This window comes from Candoia aspera, chromosome 3 (assembly GCF_035149785.1).
Source record: "Candoia aspera isolate rCanAsp1 chromosome 3, rCanAsp1.hap2, whole genome shotgun sequence".
NCBI classification, from domain to species: domain Eukaryota; kingdom Metazoa; phylum Chordata; class Lepidosauria; order Squamata; family Boidae; genus Candoia; species Candoia aspera.
Genome location: NC_086155.1, coordinates 29,500,980 through 29,518,036, shown reverse-complemented (window position 1 = coordinate 29,518,036; position 17,057 = coordinate 29,500,980). Strand labels below are relative to the sequence as shown.

At 40.7% G+C, this 17,057-nt stretch overlaps 1 protein-coding gene across 2 annotated transcripts; it reads right to left on the bottom strand.

Moving 5' to 3' along the window:
• Positions 1-1,568: 1,568 nt before the first annotated feature.
• RAB5IF (RAB5 interacting factor) lies at positions 1,569-10,896 on the bottom strand. 2 transcript variants are annotated; one of them, XM_063297204.1, is made up of 4 exons: positions 10,662-10,896; positions 7,785-7,888; positions 4,487-4,616; positions 1,569-3,209 (listed from the first exon to the last, which is right to left on the bottom strand). In XM_063297204.1, exons 1-4 carry the CDS (start codon positions 10,800-10,802, stop codon positions 3,135-3,137), a joined length of 450 nt encoding a protein of 149 aa, XP_063153274.1. In that variant the 5' UTR covers positions 10,803-10,896; the 3' UTR covers positions 1,569-3,134. The 2 variants fall into 2 exon arrangements, with proteins under 2 accessions (XP_063153274.1, XP_063153273.1); XM_063297203.1 differs by having other exon boundaries at positions 1,569-3,172; positions 10,662-10,890.
• Positions 10,897-17,057: the final 6,161 nt, after the last annotated feature.

The following is a 17,057-nucleotide window of genomic DNA, read 5'->3' as shown; positions in this document are numbered from 1 at the left end:
TCGGAAACCCTCTGGGTCTTCACACCCTAGTTCTGGTTTCTGCCTTGGTAGTTCCTGCTGCCAATAGCTATGATCAAGAAGACATCTCACTTGGTGTCTATCCCCTAACCCATGTCTTGCAGAGGTAGGATTCTCACACTCTGTGCAACCTTTCTGGCAATTAAAATGTGCAAATGCAAAAACTGAAATGATGTTGATAGTGCAACCACCTGGCTATGTAACTAAAGTATTGTGATTAGAGGATTCAGCTCTTCCTACCCTCTTGTGGGAGATTCAAGAATCTCACAGGAAATAGACATCAAAATTATTATTAAAAAAGAGATAAAATCTCTTTTAACATTTAATCTTTAATTTTATGATGAAAAATCTTTTTTTTAACTTTACGTATTAAAATGAAGTCATTCAATGTGCAAGGAAATAATTACAGAGCTGCTGAGATCATGGTAATACAACAGCCTACAAATTAGTTAAAAAAGAAAAATCCAAAAGGAAATACTTCAGACAGACCACAAAATGACAGTGGTCTGCTACAGATGAAGAGTTCCCTGCAAAAAATATACAGAACATTATATCAGAAATAAGGATAATCACAGTATCCTTAGTATGAAAACATACAGCCTCCAAAAGATTGGGTTCAATTAACTGTAATACATACTGTCAGTTGGCTTGAAAAGAAAAACAGCAAAGACTTGGCTTTACTTCAGACTACCAGTGGTCACTGAAAGCAGGTCTTGGAAACAACAATTGAATCCCATGAGCATGCTGAATAGACACAAATATCCATATAGAAAGTGAAGGATTTTCTTTGATGTTGCATACTGCTGAGACTCCCATGTTTTAGTGGCAGCTTGTTGGGCTGTGTGTTTCATCCAAACAGCTGATAATGTTTTTGGCTGTTATTTTACCGAAGTGTTGGTTATATGGGAGAACTCTTTTACACAAGTTCTTGAATAAATGTTTGCTACACAGCTAAGATGCTTCTGCCTAGATATTTTTCTCTGTATCGTATAACTGACCATAGTACAACTATGACTGACATCCCAAAACATGTCAAGTGGGTGTGCAAAGTCAGCCCCTAATCTCTGATCTGTGAAATGTTTTGCAGAAACTAAGTGATGGAAACACGGCAGGCTAAATCCAGAACTTAGCACAGGAAACAATTATTTGGATCAAATAGCATGTCTGCTAATGTGTGTGTGAGTGTGGGGGGAGAACATCTTCAAAGATGAAATCTCTAGTTCCAACTCCTCCTCCACCCCAACACTGAATGCAAGTTTATGGGACCCCAAGAGAATCTCTTATGTGACTTCGGAAGAATAACTCTTTTTATGGATTTTAAGATCTACGATACTACCTCCAAAGCAAAAGGCACACCAAGATGATCCTCCAATACTAGCACGCATATTTATGGCCAGATCTCTTAACAAAAGGCTACCACGCAGTCGTCTTCTTTAAAAGCAAATATCCATCTACTTTAAGGGCCAAAGCTTTTAAGAGCACAAAAGATTTAATACTATCTGAAATAAAAGAATGGCAATACCAATTAAAGAAAACCATTACACCAGCTATTTAAAGTGATCTTTATTAGTGATCTTCCATGTATAAAATGATTTACTTATTTGGTGGATGACTCAAGCTTTGGGGAAAAAAAAACCCTGCTGCTGATTGAGAAATGCAGCTTAAAGTTAGCAAATACCAAAATGTCTAAGTATCTCCTCAAACTGAAGGAGAGAACACTTAATAAGTTGGCAATGAAGAACTGCAAGAGAAACCTCTGCTAAGGCTCTCCTACCTTTAGTAGTTTCGCCTTTCATCTCCTATGGCTAAATTCTTCCCTGATGTTAAAACTGAACAGAATGGAACAGAAAAAGGAAGACAGACCTGACAATGCTGAAAGAGAATACATGGAAAGCTACTTGTGAAATCAAGTATGCAAAGTTAGAGTTCAAAAGAGGAGTACGAAGAACTGGAAATTTATCCACAGCATATTAGGACTCGAAACAGATTCTCACTGTAAGGCAGTCAATGAACAACTCCATTTTCTGTCTATTTACATTAACTTAAGATAGGAAATAGCCTCTTCTTGAAATAATTAAATACTCATATAGACAGGAGTTTATATCTTAAAAATGATTGAGACATTTGAATTAAAACTCATAAGTAGTCTAATTAGTATACAATTAGTAGCATTGTTTTCATTCTGGTATTTTTAATAATCATAAAGATCAACATTGAAGTTCAATCTACTCCTATCTGGAAATTAGTTCTACGTCCAAGACATTAGCTGCCTTAATTATTCTGTTGTTATGTTTCAGCTTCAAAAACCTTTAACAATCCCAAAGTAATTGAATTCTGAAGCATCTGTTATTTTGTGCATTTAGATCACTGGACTCTGAGGTAGGTTCTGGAAACTGAATTGGTTAGCTAACCAATATATTAAGATGTTCCTAAATCACTGCAACTGTTTTGGAAAGTTCCCTAATCAAGCTAGGAAAGCCTTGCACTTCTCAATAAAGAGTTAAAATCCCAAAATATTAGGAAACCATCTGAAGATTATGCTTATTACATTGTTAAGCAATCACAATTTTAAAACCCTGGATGAACCATTTAAAGACATTAGTACTTAATACAATCAGATCAGAGCTTTAATTTTCTTAAAAGAAGCTAAGAGAATCATTAAAATCTATGCTCTACAATACATTCAGCAGAGTTCTCCTCCTGCCATATGCTTCATGATGGCTACCATTTTAGTATGTCTTACGAATGGAAGACAAGTCACAATCTGAATAGATCTCAAAGAGAACAAGATAATCGGTGCAAATTAATTAACAGAATCACCCTTTTAGGACATAAAGATTTGTCATCGCCATACTGGATAAAGTCACCAAGAGGGCTGAAAGGTTGAAAAGTCTTGTGCTGTCTGCAAAACATTGTAATGGCTTTTTTTAAGTTCTGGAAAAGCAACGACTTTTTAAAATAAGAGTGATCAAACTTTTCTTCTTAGAATCCATAAGACATGTTGCATCTCCTTGGACCATGGGTATAAAAACTGGCTTATTCTACCTCCCTACAGGCCAAAGGTGTTTCTTAAAGTGTTCTTCAATTAAGACAATTGATTTGGCTGAGTTTGTCAATCATAATGGATGGCAGTGTAGAAGATTATCCAGACAACCTGAAATGAAGCACAGATAAGAACAAATCAGAAAAGACTCTGAACTTTACCAAATTGCAAGCATGAATGTATTTTGCTTTCCTCTTTCTGGATAAGATTGCACCATTAACATTACTACAATAAAGGACCAGAAAGAAACTTTAGGACTAATGTCAGAAAACTGCAATGCTTTTTAGTGCTAGCAGGAAAGTGTAAAAATTGTCTCAAGGTCAAAATGTTCTGACTCTGAAACATCTCATTCCTGTCCTACGCTCTTCTAAACTTTCTTGAATACTTTGACTTTAAAATAGACCATTCTGACCTTTTAGCTGTTGGAATGATTCATCTGGGGGTCAGAATGCTTTGCTAAGTGTGGAACAATTATGAAAGTAGAATGGGCTTAAAATATTTCAAAATCAAAATACTTTTGCACCCCTTTTGAGAACTGTGCTCCCCCATTATTTTTCTTATATTTATGTACAAGAACTTGGAGACAACCAAAGATACAATGCTAGAAACTGGATACTTTATGTATAAAGAGTAAACATCTGCAATCGAAATCTTTGTTACCCACCCAGAAGCTCTGTACATGTTTGAGAAAGAATGTAGGTGCTATCTTCTTACCACAACTATTTAGGTCAATTTATACCCTAAACAGAATCACTGCCAACACTTTTCTTTCTCTGTATTACTTTAGACTGCAGATTAACAGTGGCATTTATAATATGCCCCATTAAACGTTATAGCTTGCATATAAAAATATCAGAGAGAAGACTTAGTCAAAAGTTTGGTTATACATGGGCAGATATTACACTGCTTGCTGGAACAGAGGGCAGATAAGCAAGCTTTCACTACACTCATACGTGCACAGACACATATACTTTTCAGTACAAATTAGCAGAGATAATGAAAGGTTTTACCATTAAGTACTTTGGATTAATTCACCAACAACACAACAGCCATAGCAGAACAGATTCCCCTTTTCTCTATAGTTCCCATCCTCTAAATATGACCTAGAACATTAGGAGCACTTTTGAAGGGTAATTTTGGGCTGGAGGGAAGAAAAAAAATGCTATTTTGTAACTGGGAGCTTGGCTCATGTGATGCTGGATTCTAACTGTTTTCTAAAACCTATAAATTTGCCTTTTAAATTCTTAGCAGGGGAAAGAATATCCGTAATTTTACCCATATGTCACCTACATTTCTTAATTTCATCTCCTCTCCTCAATTTCTTTTCCCACTAGTTGCAAGATTTTAAGGTTTCTTGGGGTGATCTGCCTCTTGTTTTATGCTGTGCATACTGTCAGCAGTCTATGAACAAATAACATAAATTACCAAAAACAAAGCAAAAGATGTCATGAAACCTTCCTTTGTTAGTTCCCATGTTCCACCATACTCTTCTTCATCTATTTGCTGATAACTGCTAAAATAGAGGTACAGGACTCCAGCATTTATGAGACAGAATCTGGAGGAGGGAGAAAGAGAGAGAGGTTGGACATCATCATTCAACTTACAATGTGAAGATATCAAGTATGTTCGAAGAGCTTTCTTGTTTGAGCTTTGCTGAAATTAACAGCAGCTCCTATTCATTTTAATGGAGCATTTGCAGGAGAACTTGCTGAGTGTGATTCATGGGTTAGCTGCCATCTTTTTCTCTTTAATATTCCCACTCCATATATGCTGACAAGGTAATTACCGTTGCCCCTCTTTGTGGTAGGGCTACTTCTGAGTACACAGTGTATTAGGCTAATAACTATTTAACAAGGGAAGAACAATAACTTCAACTTAATGAATTTCAAGGAGAAACAAAAATACTTTCCTTATTATTACCCATTCTTTTAAACTCAATCTAATAAAATAATCTTTATTCAACCCAATAAAGCCCCAAATGCATGCTCCCCCATTGCCCACTGTGGTGCTACTAGAGATTTATTCATTTATTTAAAACATTTATATAGCTCCCATCTTATATTGAACTCTGAGTGGCCCCCAACCAACAACTAAAACAACATCAATAATAAAACAACATAATATATACATCTATTAAAACCATACACATTAAAAACCTGGCACCAAATATAGTCTTCCACATGCAGTCTGTTGTTAAATCCTCTCGTTTCTCACCCTATCCCAGCACTTGGAGGAAAAGCCAGGTCTTCGGTGCTTTTCAGAAGGCTAGGAGGGTAGAGGCCTGCCAAACCCCAAGGGGAAGGGTGCTCCATAGGGCAGGGGCTGTGACAGAAAAGGCACCCTTCCTAGATCCCATAAGATGCATTTTTTAAGAGAAGGGACTAGGAGCATTCCCACCCTATCTGATCTGGTAGGATGGGTATAAGTCCTTAGGGAGAGGCGGTTTCGCAGATAACCTGGCCCTGTGCCATGGAGGGCTTTAAAGGTAAAAACAGAACCTTGAATTGCACCTGGAAGGAAACTGAGAGCCAATGCAGCTCATGCAACAGAGGTGTTATGTGGGTAAACCTAGGGGCACCCATCACTGCACATGCCGCCGCATTCTAGACCAGTTGAAGCTTCCGGGTGGTCTTCAGGGGCAGCCCCATGTAGACTGCATTGCGGTAATCCAAACAGGAAGTGACCATGGCATGAGTGACTGTGAGTAGGGCCTCCTAGTCCAGGACAGGGTGCAATTGGTGCACCAGAGGAATCTGTGCAAAGGGCCCCCCAGCCACGGCTGCCACCCACTCCTCGAGGAGCCGTGAGTATAGGGGGACCCCCAAACTGTGCACCAACTCAGCCTGGGGAGTGCCACCCATCCAAAGTCAGAGATGAAATATCATCTGGGCCTTGGGGGCCAAAAACCCAGAGCTACTCCATCTTTTCAGGGTTGAGTCGAAGCCGGTTCCTCCCCATCCAGAACCTTAGAGCCTCCAGGCACTCGGCCATCACTGCCACAGCATTACCTGTCCAGATAGGGTGGAGATATATAACTGGGTATCATAAGCATACTGGTGATACTGCACCCCATACCAATGGATGACCTTCCCAAGAAGTGAAAGGCTCGAGCCTTGAGGCACCTCACATTGCAGGGCCTAGGGCTTGACATCTCCTCCCTCACCAACACCAACTGGAACCAGCCACAGAGGAAGGAGGAGAGCTACTGTAATGCAATGGCCCCCATTCCCAACCCCCAAAGCTGGTCCAAAAGGATACCATGGTTGATGGTACAGAAAGCCACTGAGAGGGCCAGGAGGGCAAGAATGGTGGCACCACCCCCATCCTGAGCCCTCCAAAGGTCATCAACAAGTACAACCAATGCCGTTTCAGGGCTGTGCCCTGGCCTGAACCCAGACTGAAGAGTCCAGATAATCCACTTCATCCAGGGCCCTTTGTAGCTGTGCACCAATCACCCTCTCAACAACCTTCCCTAAAAAGGGGAGATTGGAGACTGGGCAAAAGTTGTCTGTTGGGTCCAAGGAGGGCCTCTTGAGAAGCGGGCACACCACCGCCTCCTTCAGGGCAGGCAGTACCATCCCCTTCTGCAAAGAGGCATTAATCACCACTTGGACTCAACCACAGATCACCTCCCAGAAGGGCTTAACCAACTAGCAGGGGCATTGGTCCAGAATGCAGGTAGCCGGGCTCACAGCCCCAAGGACCCTGTCCACTTCCTCAAGAGCAACCGGCTCAAATTCCTCCCAGATAACAAGGCTCAGATGTCAAGATTATATAGTAAATAGTAATTTACTATTTTTATAGTAAAATAGTACATAGTCTATTTACTATTACAGTATAGTAAAATAGTAAATAGTAATTAAGATACTATTTATTGTTATCAGTCTTTCCCAAATAAAATTAAATATATTTAGTGGTACAGATTGTGTCCCTTCAAAAGCCTGCCTTAAACAAGAACCCTGAATGCACCATGCATTAAACCTTTAACAGTGTAAAATTTGAAAAACAGAGGACAGTAGATACTGAAGAGATATCCTATTTTAAAGCTCTAAAAGCAATAGGTGGCACTAAAACCAGAAAGAAACTAGAAATGGAATTTCTAGTACACATGCAGAGTCAAAGATCCTAGTGATCTTCTTGCTGCTCTGTGTTAATTGCAGATGAATTTCAACCCCCAAAATTCTGCAAAGATCACCCTCTACCCTACCCTGCCTTTGTAAAAACCTGGGCTGACCAATCAGCTTGAACGCCTCCATTCAAGAAAGGATGATATTCATTCTTCTTCCTATCATAACCCAGTAAATAAAGTTAAGCCAGAAGCAGATAAGTAAGTCTATAAATAGATTTAGAAGCAGTAACTGGAAGTATTTCATTTTCCTATCAGACAAACAAACCATTTAAAATCTGTGTCATTTAAGGAAAACATGCAACTGCAAAAATGCCTCACGGTGCTTTAACTACTAACAGTAATTAAGATAGGTTCCTTTTATCATCTCTTGTCAGAGCTAGAAAATGTATTCATATTGTTAGACATCTATATAATTTTTCAGCAGAGCCATAAATTTAGGTTTCAGTGATAAATAATGCATTGTAAGCTTCTAGACAAATAATTTCAGACAAATAGATGACGTGTTTCGTTAACCTATTTTTTTTATTTAATGCAACGCAGCCAACTTCATCAATATTTCAGTCTTTAACAACATGCAAGAAGAAATAAACTTACATTGCTATACCCACAAATCCCTTCAGTGGAACAATTCCCCAGATCACTCCCAAAATAACAGCAATAATCTGCCGGAACCAGTAAATGACATCTAAAAATTCGTCCTGTAGAGAAGAAACAATATCAAATTCATATGGAACCATAATTCACATTCAACACACGTAGAGGAATAGATCCTGTTATAATAGCAAATCTAAGCTCTGAAGATATCTTAACTGCGTAATTCAAAAGAATTATATAAACATTTTGAGAGAAGGTCTCAGATATACAGTCTAAAAAACTAAAAGGAGACTCAGGAATTAGACACCTGCAATTATTTCAATCTTAGCTGGAAACATATCTCAAACCCTTGGTTCAGGGTAAAGTGTATATTTACATCCTTTATGGCATATTTATTAAGCACCTGTCTTTCAAGGAGCTCCAATAAGTCATTTTAACCTCACAACAATTCTGTGAGGCAGATTGGATTCCTGATTCAAAGTGAGGTATCTGCTCAGCTTCATGGTCAAATCAGGATTTAAATCTTGGATTCTGTAAGCTAAAATCAGCACACTAAGCTCTATGCCATTTTAATTTCACTTGATTTGCAAATGGGCTGATCAAGCAGCCTGAATTCTTCTGTTTGGAAAAAAAAGTATAAGATAATTTATCTCTCACTTACATACCATTACTCACAGAAATGGATCAGAATGAAGAATTTCCACTTGCCATGAAACAGTGGGGGAAAAACGTACTTTCTACCATAGGACAGTTTGTTTGGTTTTAAAGACGGACTCCAAGCCAGTATATTTTATTTCACAATAGTGAAATAGAATTTATAAGAAACTATCGTAGTGTTTTAGGAGCTTAATTTGAGTAGCTATATTCTCTTCCCACATTTTATGACTGTATGTCAGCCCTTCAAGATAGACCAGACTCATACTTTTATTAAAAAGTTATGGTAACAGAATCTTGCAAGTTTGGATGCACTTCCCCATTCCCTCCCTTTATCTTCATGAGAACTAGGGTAGGTCTTGTCTGAGATGTTTTCTCAGGTTACAGTTCTGCTCGAGTCAGATTTCTTTTATCTGACCATTGTCTTGGTAGCAGTTCCTCCTCCTGTTCCTCAGGGTTATTCTGTCTGCCCATTATACTATATACACCTAAGTTCTATAGCAAAGTTTACACATCACAATAAAATTAAATGTACTTTGTTTGGTTTTCACTTAGCGTGTTGTGTGACCCCAGCCACTGCAATTTGTGAAGCAGTGCTCTTGCCTTTGTATTGTGTAAACCTAACCAGCTGTGGATTACTCATCATGCTAAACTGTAATTTGAGTAATCTAAGATTTTAGCTTCAACAGTATCTAGACTGTCCTTCAAACTCCCACCTTGCTTTAAAAATCTTAGTTGCTTAAATCAAAATGAAACACTCTGAAGAACACAAAAACTGTGTTTGCACAATAGGCTAGCTCCTGGTTAAATGAACCAAAGCATGCAGAATTAACTTAGCTTTATTTAAGTAACATATATCTCATCCAATTCTACAAACTCCAGGAAGCTTACATAAATATTATAAATACCCCCCCCCCCTTTAATGCCTTCAAGTCAGTCTTGACTCCTGGTAACTACATGGATAAGTCCATGCAATTTTCTTGCCTATATTGTTAAAAAATGGTTTGCCATTGTCTTCTTTCTAGGGCTGAGAGTGTCCGGCCCAAAGTTACCCACATGACTTCATGCCTAAGGCAGGACCAGGCCTCACAGTCTCTTGGTCTCTACCCCAATGACTTTAGCCACTACACCAAATTGGTTCTCATAAACATCCTAAAAATAATTCATGAAGATAGCATAATTAAAATATAGTTGAAATATTTAGTTAGGGACAACCTAACAAAACAAGGGCCTCAGACTATAAAAGCCTGGTGAAAGAGCAAAGCCTTCATGTTTTCCTGAATTGTAGAAGTCTGGGGACCATCCCGACCTGAGGGTGGGGATAGTGTGTTCCAAAATGATGTGGAGGCCACAAAAAAAGCCTGCTCTGACATTCCAGGTAGGAAGGGGGTAACCCAGTGCGTTGCTTTCCAGGCTGACCAGATAGTATGGGAAGATTCTGTTTGGAGAAGATGGTCCTGGGAATAACAAAGATGCAAGCCCTGTGGGGCTTTACAGGTGATATAGGTCAAATCCAGCACTCTGGATTGTGCTTGGAAACAGATTGGCAGCCAAGGCAGCACCCAGAACATAGGTGTTGCCCACCTAAAATGTCTCTCATCTGCCAGCAGGTGGGTTGCCTCACTCTGTGTCAACTGCACTTTCCTAATAATCTTCAAAGACAGCCTCAAGCAGGCCACATTGCTGCAATCCGGTGTCAAGATAATAAGGCCACATCTAACCGTTGCCAGGGCTTCCCACTCCCAAAAGGGGCACAACTAGCATGCCAGCCGAAGCTGGGTGAAATCTCTCCACCTGCTGATCACTTGTGAATCTAAGAGAAACAGCAGGCTACCGAGCTGCTCCTCGAGGGGAAACTGACTCCCGCTCACGCCAGCAAAGGGGCTGACACAACCCCAACGGTTTCTGGACAGGCAACATCACCGCCTTGGTAGAATTCAGCGTCCACATCTTCCATCCTGCCTAATAACTCAGGGCACAAACCAGCAGGCTCTCTTTCTGCCTCCCGAGCTGTGCCAACGCAGGACTGCGCTGTGACCTTTCGGAGGGCCGACCGACGAAGCAGAGTCTCCCCTCGCCCCGAGCCCACACAAAGAACACCACGAACGCCCCCGCACCAATGCCCCCACAAAACCAGCCCGTCTCCGGCAAGCACAAGGCCGAGGCGCGCCCTCCCGAAAGACCCGGCCGGCCTGGTGTGCCGCGACCCGGTCTAGGCCTCACCTTGTCCTCCCAGGCGGAGTCGCTCCGCAAGGCTTTGCTCCACAGCGAGGCCCGCGACACTCCGCCCCCACCGTTCGCTACTAGGTGCTGCTGCGAGTGCGGGTGCGACGGCGGCTCCTCCTTCCGCCGGCCGCCGCTCATCGTCCCCCGCGCAACACCTCGAGCTCAACGCGCCCCGGACGCGGCACGGAAGGCAACCGCACACCCACGTGAGCGCCGATCCTGAGGCCCAGCTAATCACGTCGCCCCGAGCCACGTGGCTCTCGTCACGTGACCCGAGCGCACTACGGCAAGAAAAAGGGATACTTCGCCAGCAGCGCGAAGGGCTGGTCGGGGAGTGCAGCGGTGAGGCGAGGGTTGAACGTTACAGAGCTGTTGGGATGCTCTTCGGTCGAGTTAGGGGGCGACACCCAGGTACGGGCGGGGCCAACCTAAATTTCAAATCCACAAGGCGGTCTTCCAAAGCTACACCCGGCGCTGCGAGTGATCAGCCCTATTGGGTATTTGTGGCTTTATGTGAACCCATTCGTCGTGGCTTAGCCTTATATGCAGGCTTGTAATGTATGATGTGCTGCCTTACGATAAATAACTAAATAAATATGCAGGCCATTGCACTCAATAAACCATATTGGTTTTGGTTTTGCCGTCTCGCCTGGGGGGGCGGGAAAGCGAATAAACATTCTTGGGGATGGCTGGCACCCTAGAGTCCCTTCCACCGGCCTGGATTTTACATTTCTCTTGGATTTTATTTATTTATTGGGTTTTATTATAATTGTTTTATGTGATTTTAATGTTTATGTTTTATGGGGAATTTTATTGTAAACCGCCCAGAGTCCCTCTTCTGGGGGAGATGGGCGGTGGCTAAATATGAGCAATAAATAAATATTAAGGACAGGCTTTGTATCCTCTCTGCGATGGCCAGGTGAAGCTGTGGGGTCTGGTCTTCCTCTCAGCCATCCTTGGTATGTTCATCAAATCCCCCTATATAAATTTATTTATTAAATTTATATAGCCGTCCATCTTACATATGTGACTCTGGGCGGTGCACATGATTAAAAGAACAAAAGTAAAACAAAACTGTTATAATTAAAACCAGTTAAAAACTAAGTACTGTAGAACAAAAACAGGGGAGAGTGCCTTCTAAAACTCACAAACAGAAATAGGACTTATCTTTGTGAGAAAAGGGGATAGCAATGTTGTTTTTGCAATAGTTATTTCTGTAATAGAAAAGAACTTGCTTTTTCAGTAAATTGCCAAATTAAGCTTGCTTTCTAGTAAATCGCAAAACTAGGCTTGCTTGTCAGTATATTGAGGATGTGGGATATGTGGTCAGGGGAACAGGAGACTGTATCTCCATATTTGCAGGTGTAAAGGAAATAAGCTGCCTAACCAATGCTGAAAATATGCTCAAAACCAGTTCTAGCAAACTTTGTGGTCAGACAAGACCCTGACCTACTTACTCCAAGGGGGCCAGCTGCCTTATAAGGAAAAGAATAAATAGGGGACTGAGGGAGGTAAAAAGTGAGGAATGGGAGATATAAACAAAGGCGGGACTTCCTGCAGAATTTTAGGTGTTTTGGATAGGCTGTAAACTCCTAAGTCCTATCCAATGGGGAACAGGAGGAGGGCTTCTAATGGCCGGTGCGGGGTAGGGAATAAAACTGCATGCTTTGTGTACCTATTTTGGCTGTGCGTCTGTCCTTGCAAGAACGTTAATAAAATATTTTTGCTGCTTCTCAAGACTTTGTCAAATTTATTCGGTGAGGGACTTTTCCCACATCTTCAAGGGACTTTGCATAGGCTGCAGTCTTATTAATTATATAAGTATATTCTACTGTGATTTAATATTTTCAGGATAGTTTATAAAATAAAAGTAAATACTACTTTAATAAGTTAGAAGTAAAAAAAATCAATTAGCACGATTAAACTTCTGTCTAAAAGTCCTGTGAGAAATCACTCTCTCTTTGCCGAATATATGTGGGATTTTATTCTAAGTTTTCAATATTCTGCCTTTCAAAGGGAAAAGGCAGTTAAGGAGGCTAAACAATTTTTACACTATTGAGGGTATGATTGATTTTTTTTTCTTATCTGTTTAATTGTGTCTGATTCTCAGAGGCTGCCTGGACAAGTCCCTGCAGTTTTCTTGGCAAGGTTTTTCAGAAATGGTTTGCTATTGCCTGCTTCCAAGGGCTGAGAGAGAGTGACTGGATCAAGGTCACCCAGCTGGCTTTGTGCCTAAAGTGGGACTAGGACTCCCGGTCTCCCAGTTTCCAGCCTGATGCCTTAACCAGTACACCAAACTGGCTGTCTTATTGAAATGCATGCCAGCAAAGTATAACGACTGAAGGTGTAAACTGGTGTTTCAAAACACTCATAAAATATACATATATTACTGCAGGCTGGCTACTTCTTTTTATTGAGTGTAGTTTCAACCCAGATTTGTTATTGAAATAATATGTAAAAAGACCCCCAGGAAGGAGAAACTGGCATTCAGAATTTTGCTTTATCTAGTCTTAGTTCTGGAGAAATTACAATAATTATTCGGGAATTCTATTCATGGATGCAGATGTCATATGTGCGAAATGAGAGAGATTGGATTAAAACTGCAGACACTGAGGATATGCCAGTCTTCCCAAACCTGGGATACTCCTCTGCTGGCTAGGAATTCCAGGATTTGTAATCCCAACTCATTTGCCTAGTTACATTTACTTTCTGTTAACCAGACCCAGCACTCTAACCATTATGCCATACTAGGTTTCATTGGTAATATATTTGGGCTGATAATCAGAGATTCGGTGTAAAAAAGCCTCAATATTTATTAAATGTGTATGCTGCCCAACTCCCAACAATTCTGGGCAGTTCCCAACAATAAAAAAAAATTACAATAAAATCAATTAAAGATAAAAGATGGCAAGTGCAACAGACCAGATGGAATGAAGTGAGGGGACTCACTCCCCCTCGTCAAAGGTCTGGGTGAAGAGCCAGGTGTCCACGGCTCTTCTAAACAACAGCAGAGTAGAGGCCATCCGGATCTCAGGGGGAACCTTGTTCCAATGGGCAGGTGCTGCGACAGCGAAGACGCACTTCTGAAGTCTCAATAGATAAAATTATTTAATTGAATGAACCCGGAGTGTGCCAACCCTGCAGGATCAAATTGGCCAGGCAGATGCTATGGGATACAGAGGGTCCCTCAAGTAGCGCTTTATAGGTAGCGTCCAGCACCTTGAATCACACCTTGAAGCAAACTGGCAGCCAGTGTATCTCACGAAGCAGAGGTTTTACATGGGCATACCAAGGCATACCCATTACCACTTGCACTGCTTGACCAATTAGAAGCTTCCAGGGTGGGGTGGGGTCTTCAAGGGCAGCCCCATTAACACATGAAACTGCTAAACATGATACAATTTATGCTTGTTGCAATGTAAGTAAGTGATAAAGAAAGTGTCCTGTTGCAAAGCATTATCAACACAAAATACTTTACTGAATGTAAATTAAAAACATAAGGCTTTCTTCTGGATACTCTTAAGAACAAAGCTGCTGTTTGAACAGCACCTTTTAATTGTGTGCATTTGCCACAAGGTGGCAGAAAGGTATAATCTTCCATTACCTCTACAATAGCCTATTCTTTGCTCCTACCTGGGAATCCCTCTCTCCTTGGACAGCAAATACAGCCCTTAGAGATTAAAGGCACTAGGGAATTTACAATATTTGCTTAACCTACTGCTCTCACAGTGAGGATATGTAGTTTTCCAAACTGCACTCTGTTTAAGACCAACTGTGGTGAAACATTAAAATGTTGATCTCATGCCCATATCTGCAAAGTACAGAAGCCAAACTTTCACATGAGCTTAGTTAAATTAAAAAACAAAACAAAACTTCTTTCTGGGGCATGAAATAAACTCTGCCTATGGTTGGAGAAAGAAGTAATAAAATGGATGGGGTCTCTACACAAAAAGAAGAGAAGATTTGTCTGTCATCAGACAATTTAACAGGAGCTAATCAAAATGTACCTGCTGGAAAGATACATTCCTTCCCAACATTTACAGGTTGTGATATCTACTGAATGGCTTTCCTTGTACAATTGACTGAACACACTACTGTAAGTTTTCACATACTTTAGCCTAGTGCAATTTGTGAACAGAGCTCATGAGATTAGTTTATAGTTCAATGTGCTGTGGAAACCCAGAAAATTGGTTAATTGAGTAAGTGTGTTGTGTAAACCTAGTCACGGTGTTCACTAATGGGATTGGTCTATTACTAGCACTAGCATGTCTGCATGGAAGTTCCACCAAGTTCAGCTGACCTTACTCTTACATAACATGTTTAGAGCAATAATCTGTCAGTGTTATCTTATACAAATCTATTAAAAATAAACCCCAGTAGGTCTGAAGAAACGTCTTTCAGATATCTAAGCAAGGAACAGTAGTTTAATTGTGTAACAGGGGCATCCAGGGGCATCCAAAAAAGTCAAGATGGGGGCTTCAGCCATATGTTTGAACCCACACCCTTTTTTACATGTGTCAGAGCCATCCAGACTTTTTAACCATCCTCCTGCAAACACCTCTGTTGTGTAACCATTTCCAAGGCTGTCACGTACATAATAGATAAAATGCATTTTCTAGTGTTCCAGAACATAAGACTGGAATCCATTGGTGCAAATTAAAAGGGAATTTTGACTAAACTTTAGAAAAAAACTGTGGAAACAGGTGGAAACAGTTGTAGATGGTAGACTAGATTACTTCTGGAGGTTGTATCATGTTCTTCTCCATTGTGGGTTTCTGAAAAGAGGCTGGAGAAGTACTCACAATAGCTGCTGAAGCAATAGATTTCCTGAACTGGCATGAGGTTTAATGCATGATCTTTAAGTTCTTTTCAACACTGTGATTAATTCAAAAGATCATTGTGTGAGTTACATTAAGTTTAGCAAGTCTCTGGGTGAACTGCAAAGTAGCCAATCACATTTTAGCATGTTATATAAACCTAATCCATGTGGTTAGCTTTAATGTTCAGTGCATCATGTGAACTCAGAAAATTGGGTTAACTGAATAAACTATGGTTAACAGAAGCTGTACAGTGTGAACAGACTCAGAGGCTCTAAATCTATTTATTTACTTTTCCACAGAGTAAAGTATCACATCTTGCCTGCTAACAAGATACAAGATTCCCTAAACCTTCTTGCATAGCTGTATAAACCTTGACAGGTTGGGATTTAGGTGTGTCAGGAAATGTATTTTCCTTTTCACAATACCCAGGTTTTAAGAACTATTTGAGAGACTCTGATCCAGGTACCATCTATACATGAGAACATACTACTGTCTTTTTCATGGTGAATGTTCTTCCATGTAATCTTCTGTGGCTACTTTTTAATAGCCAGGCTAAGACATGGGTGGGGTGAGGAGTGGGTGGGATGAGATGGAGGCAAATAATCTGCTTTTTGCTTTGATTAGGAGGAACCTACAACAGGCATAAGTTCCCCAGAGAGTTGGACTGGCGGCAGTGCAAACTTTGAGCTTAAAAAGATTCCACATCCCCATTCAAAGCCCAAATAAATAATGGATCAGAATGAGTGGAAAGCTGGCAGTAAGTGTAACATAATATTTTAGACAATTGTAACTTTGGCATTCTAATCTTTTGCAAATTAGCCAAGTGGCTCCCCCACAACATTAACTGTCAAATGGATGGCCATATAGGTGACACCACTTTGCCAACCTTTGCTAAGCTCAAAAAGCTAACAAACAAGGTTACATTTGGTTAGTACTTGGATGACAGACAAGGCTTGTTGGCTAGACTGGGAAGTTAAAGAAACATGCTGGAAGAAGGCAATGGCAAACTACTTCTGCACTGCTGTGAAGACAGCTACATGGATGGTCCACGAAGTCACTAGCGTTGAGCTTGACTTAAAGGAAACTTGACTTTATAATATACAGTACAGCTTATATGTCTCTAGACCAGCATTTCTCAACCTTGGCAGCTTTCAGATGAGTGGACTCCAGTTCCCAGAATTCCCCAGTTGGGGAATTCTGGGAGTTGACATCTACTCATCTGAAAGCTGCCAAGGTTGAGAAACGCTGCTCTACACCATGAAGAATCTGGTCAGGAAATGTTTCTTACTTTGATGGAAATATGAGAGCCTGTTTGACAGGAAAGGTGAATTAAAGGTAACTGCCTCTGATGGCTTCTTTTACATTTTTCCTGTCTAAACCTGTCTTTATTCTCTAGAAAACATCTGTACTTTTCCTTGGCAAGGAAAAAGTAATTAAAACAAAAAACTAACTTCATGGAGAAGTGAGGAATGCCAACTACGCATTGCCCAGGAAGCCCTTGTAGCTTTGAAGCATTTATTTTTAAACCTTTGTTTAAGCTCTTGCTCTCAACCAGCAGAAAAGTTTATTTATA

Excerpts from the sequence above, each read along its gene's own strand:
- RAB5IF (XM_063297204.1), bottom strand. The coding sequence starts at position 10,802 with ATGAGCGGCGGCCGGCGGAAGGAGGAGCCGCCGTCGCACCCGCACTCG. Across the intron at positions 7,889-10,661 it reads ACTCCGCCTGGGAGGACAAG|GACGAATTTTTAGATGTCAT; the intron begins GTGAGGCCTAGA and ends TCTTCTCTACAG. Across the intron at positions 4,617-7,784 it reads GGATTTGTGGGTATAGCAAT|ATTCTGTCTCATAAATGCTG; the intron begins GTAAGTTTATTT and ends TCCCTCCTCCAG.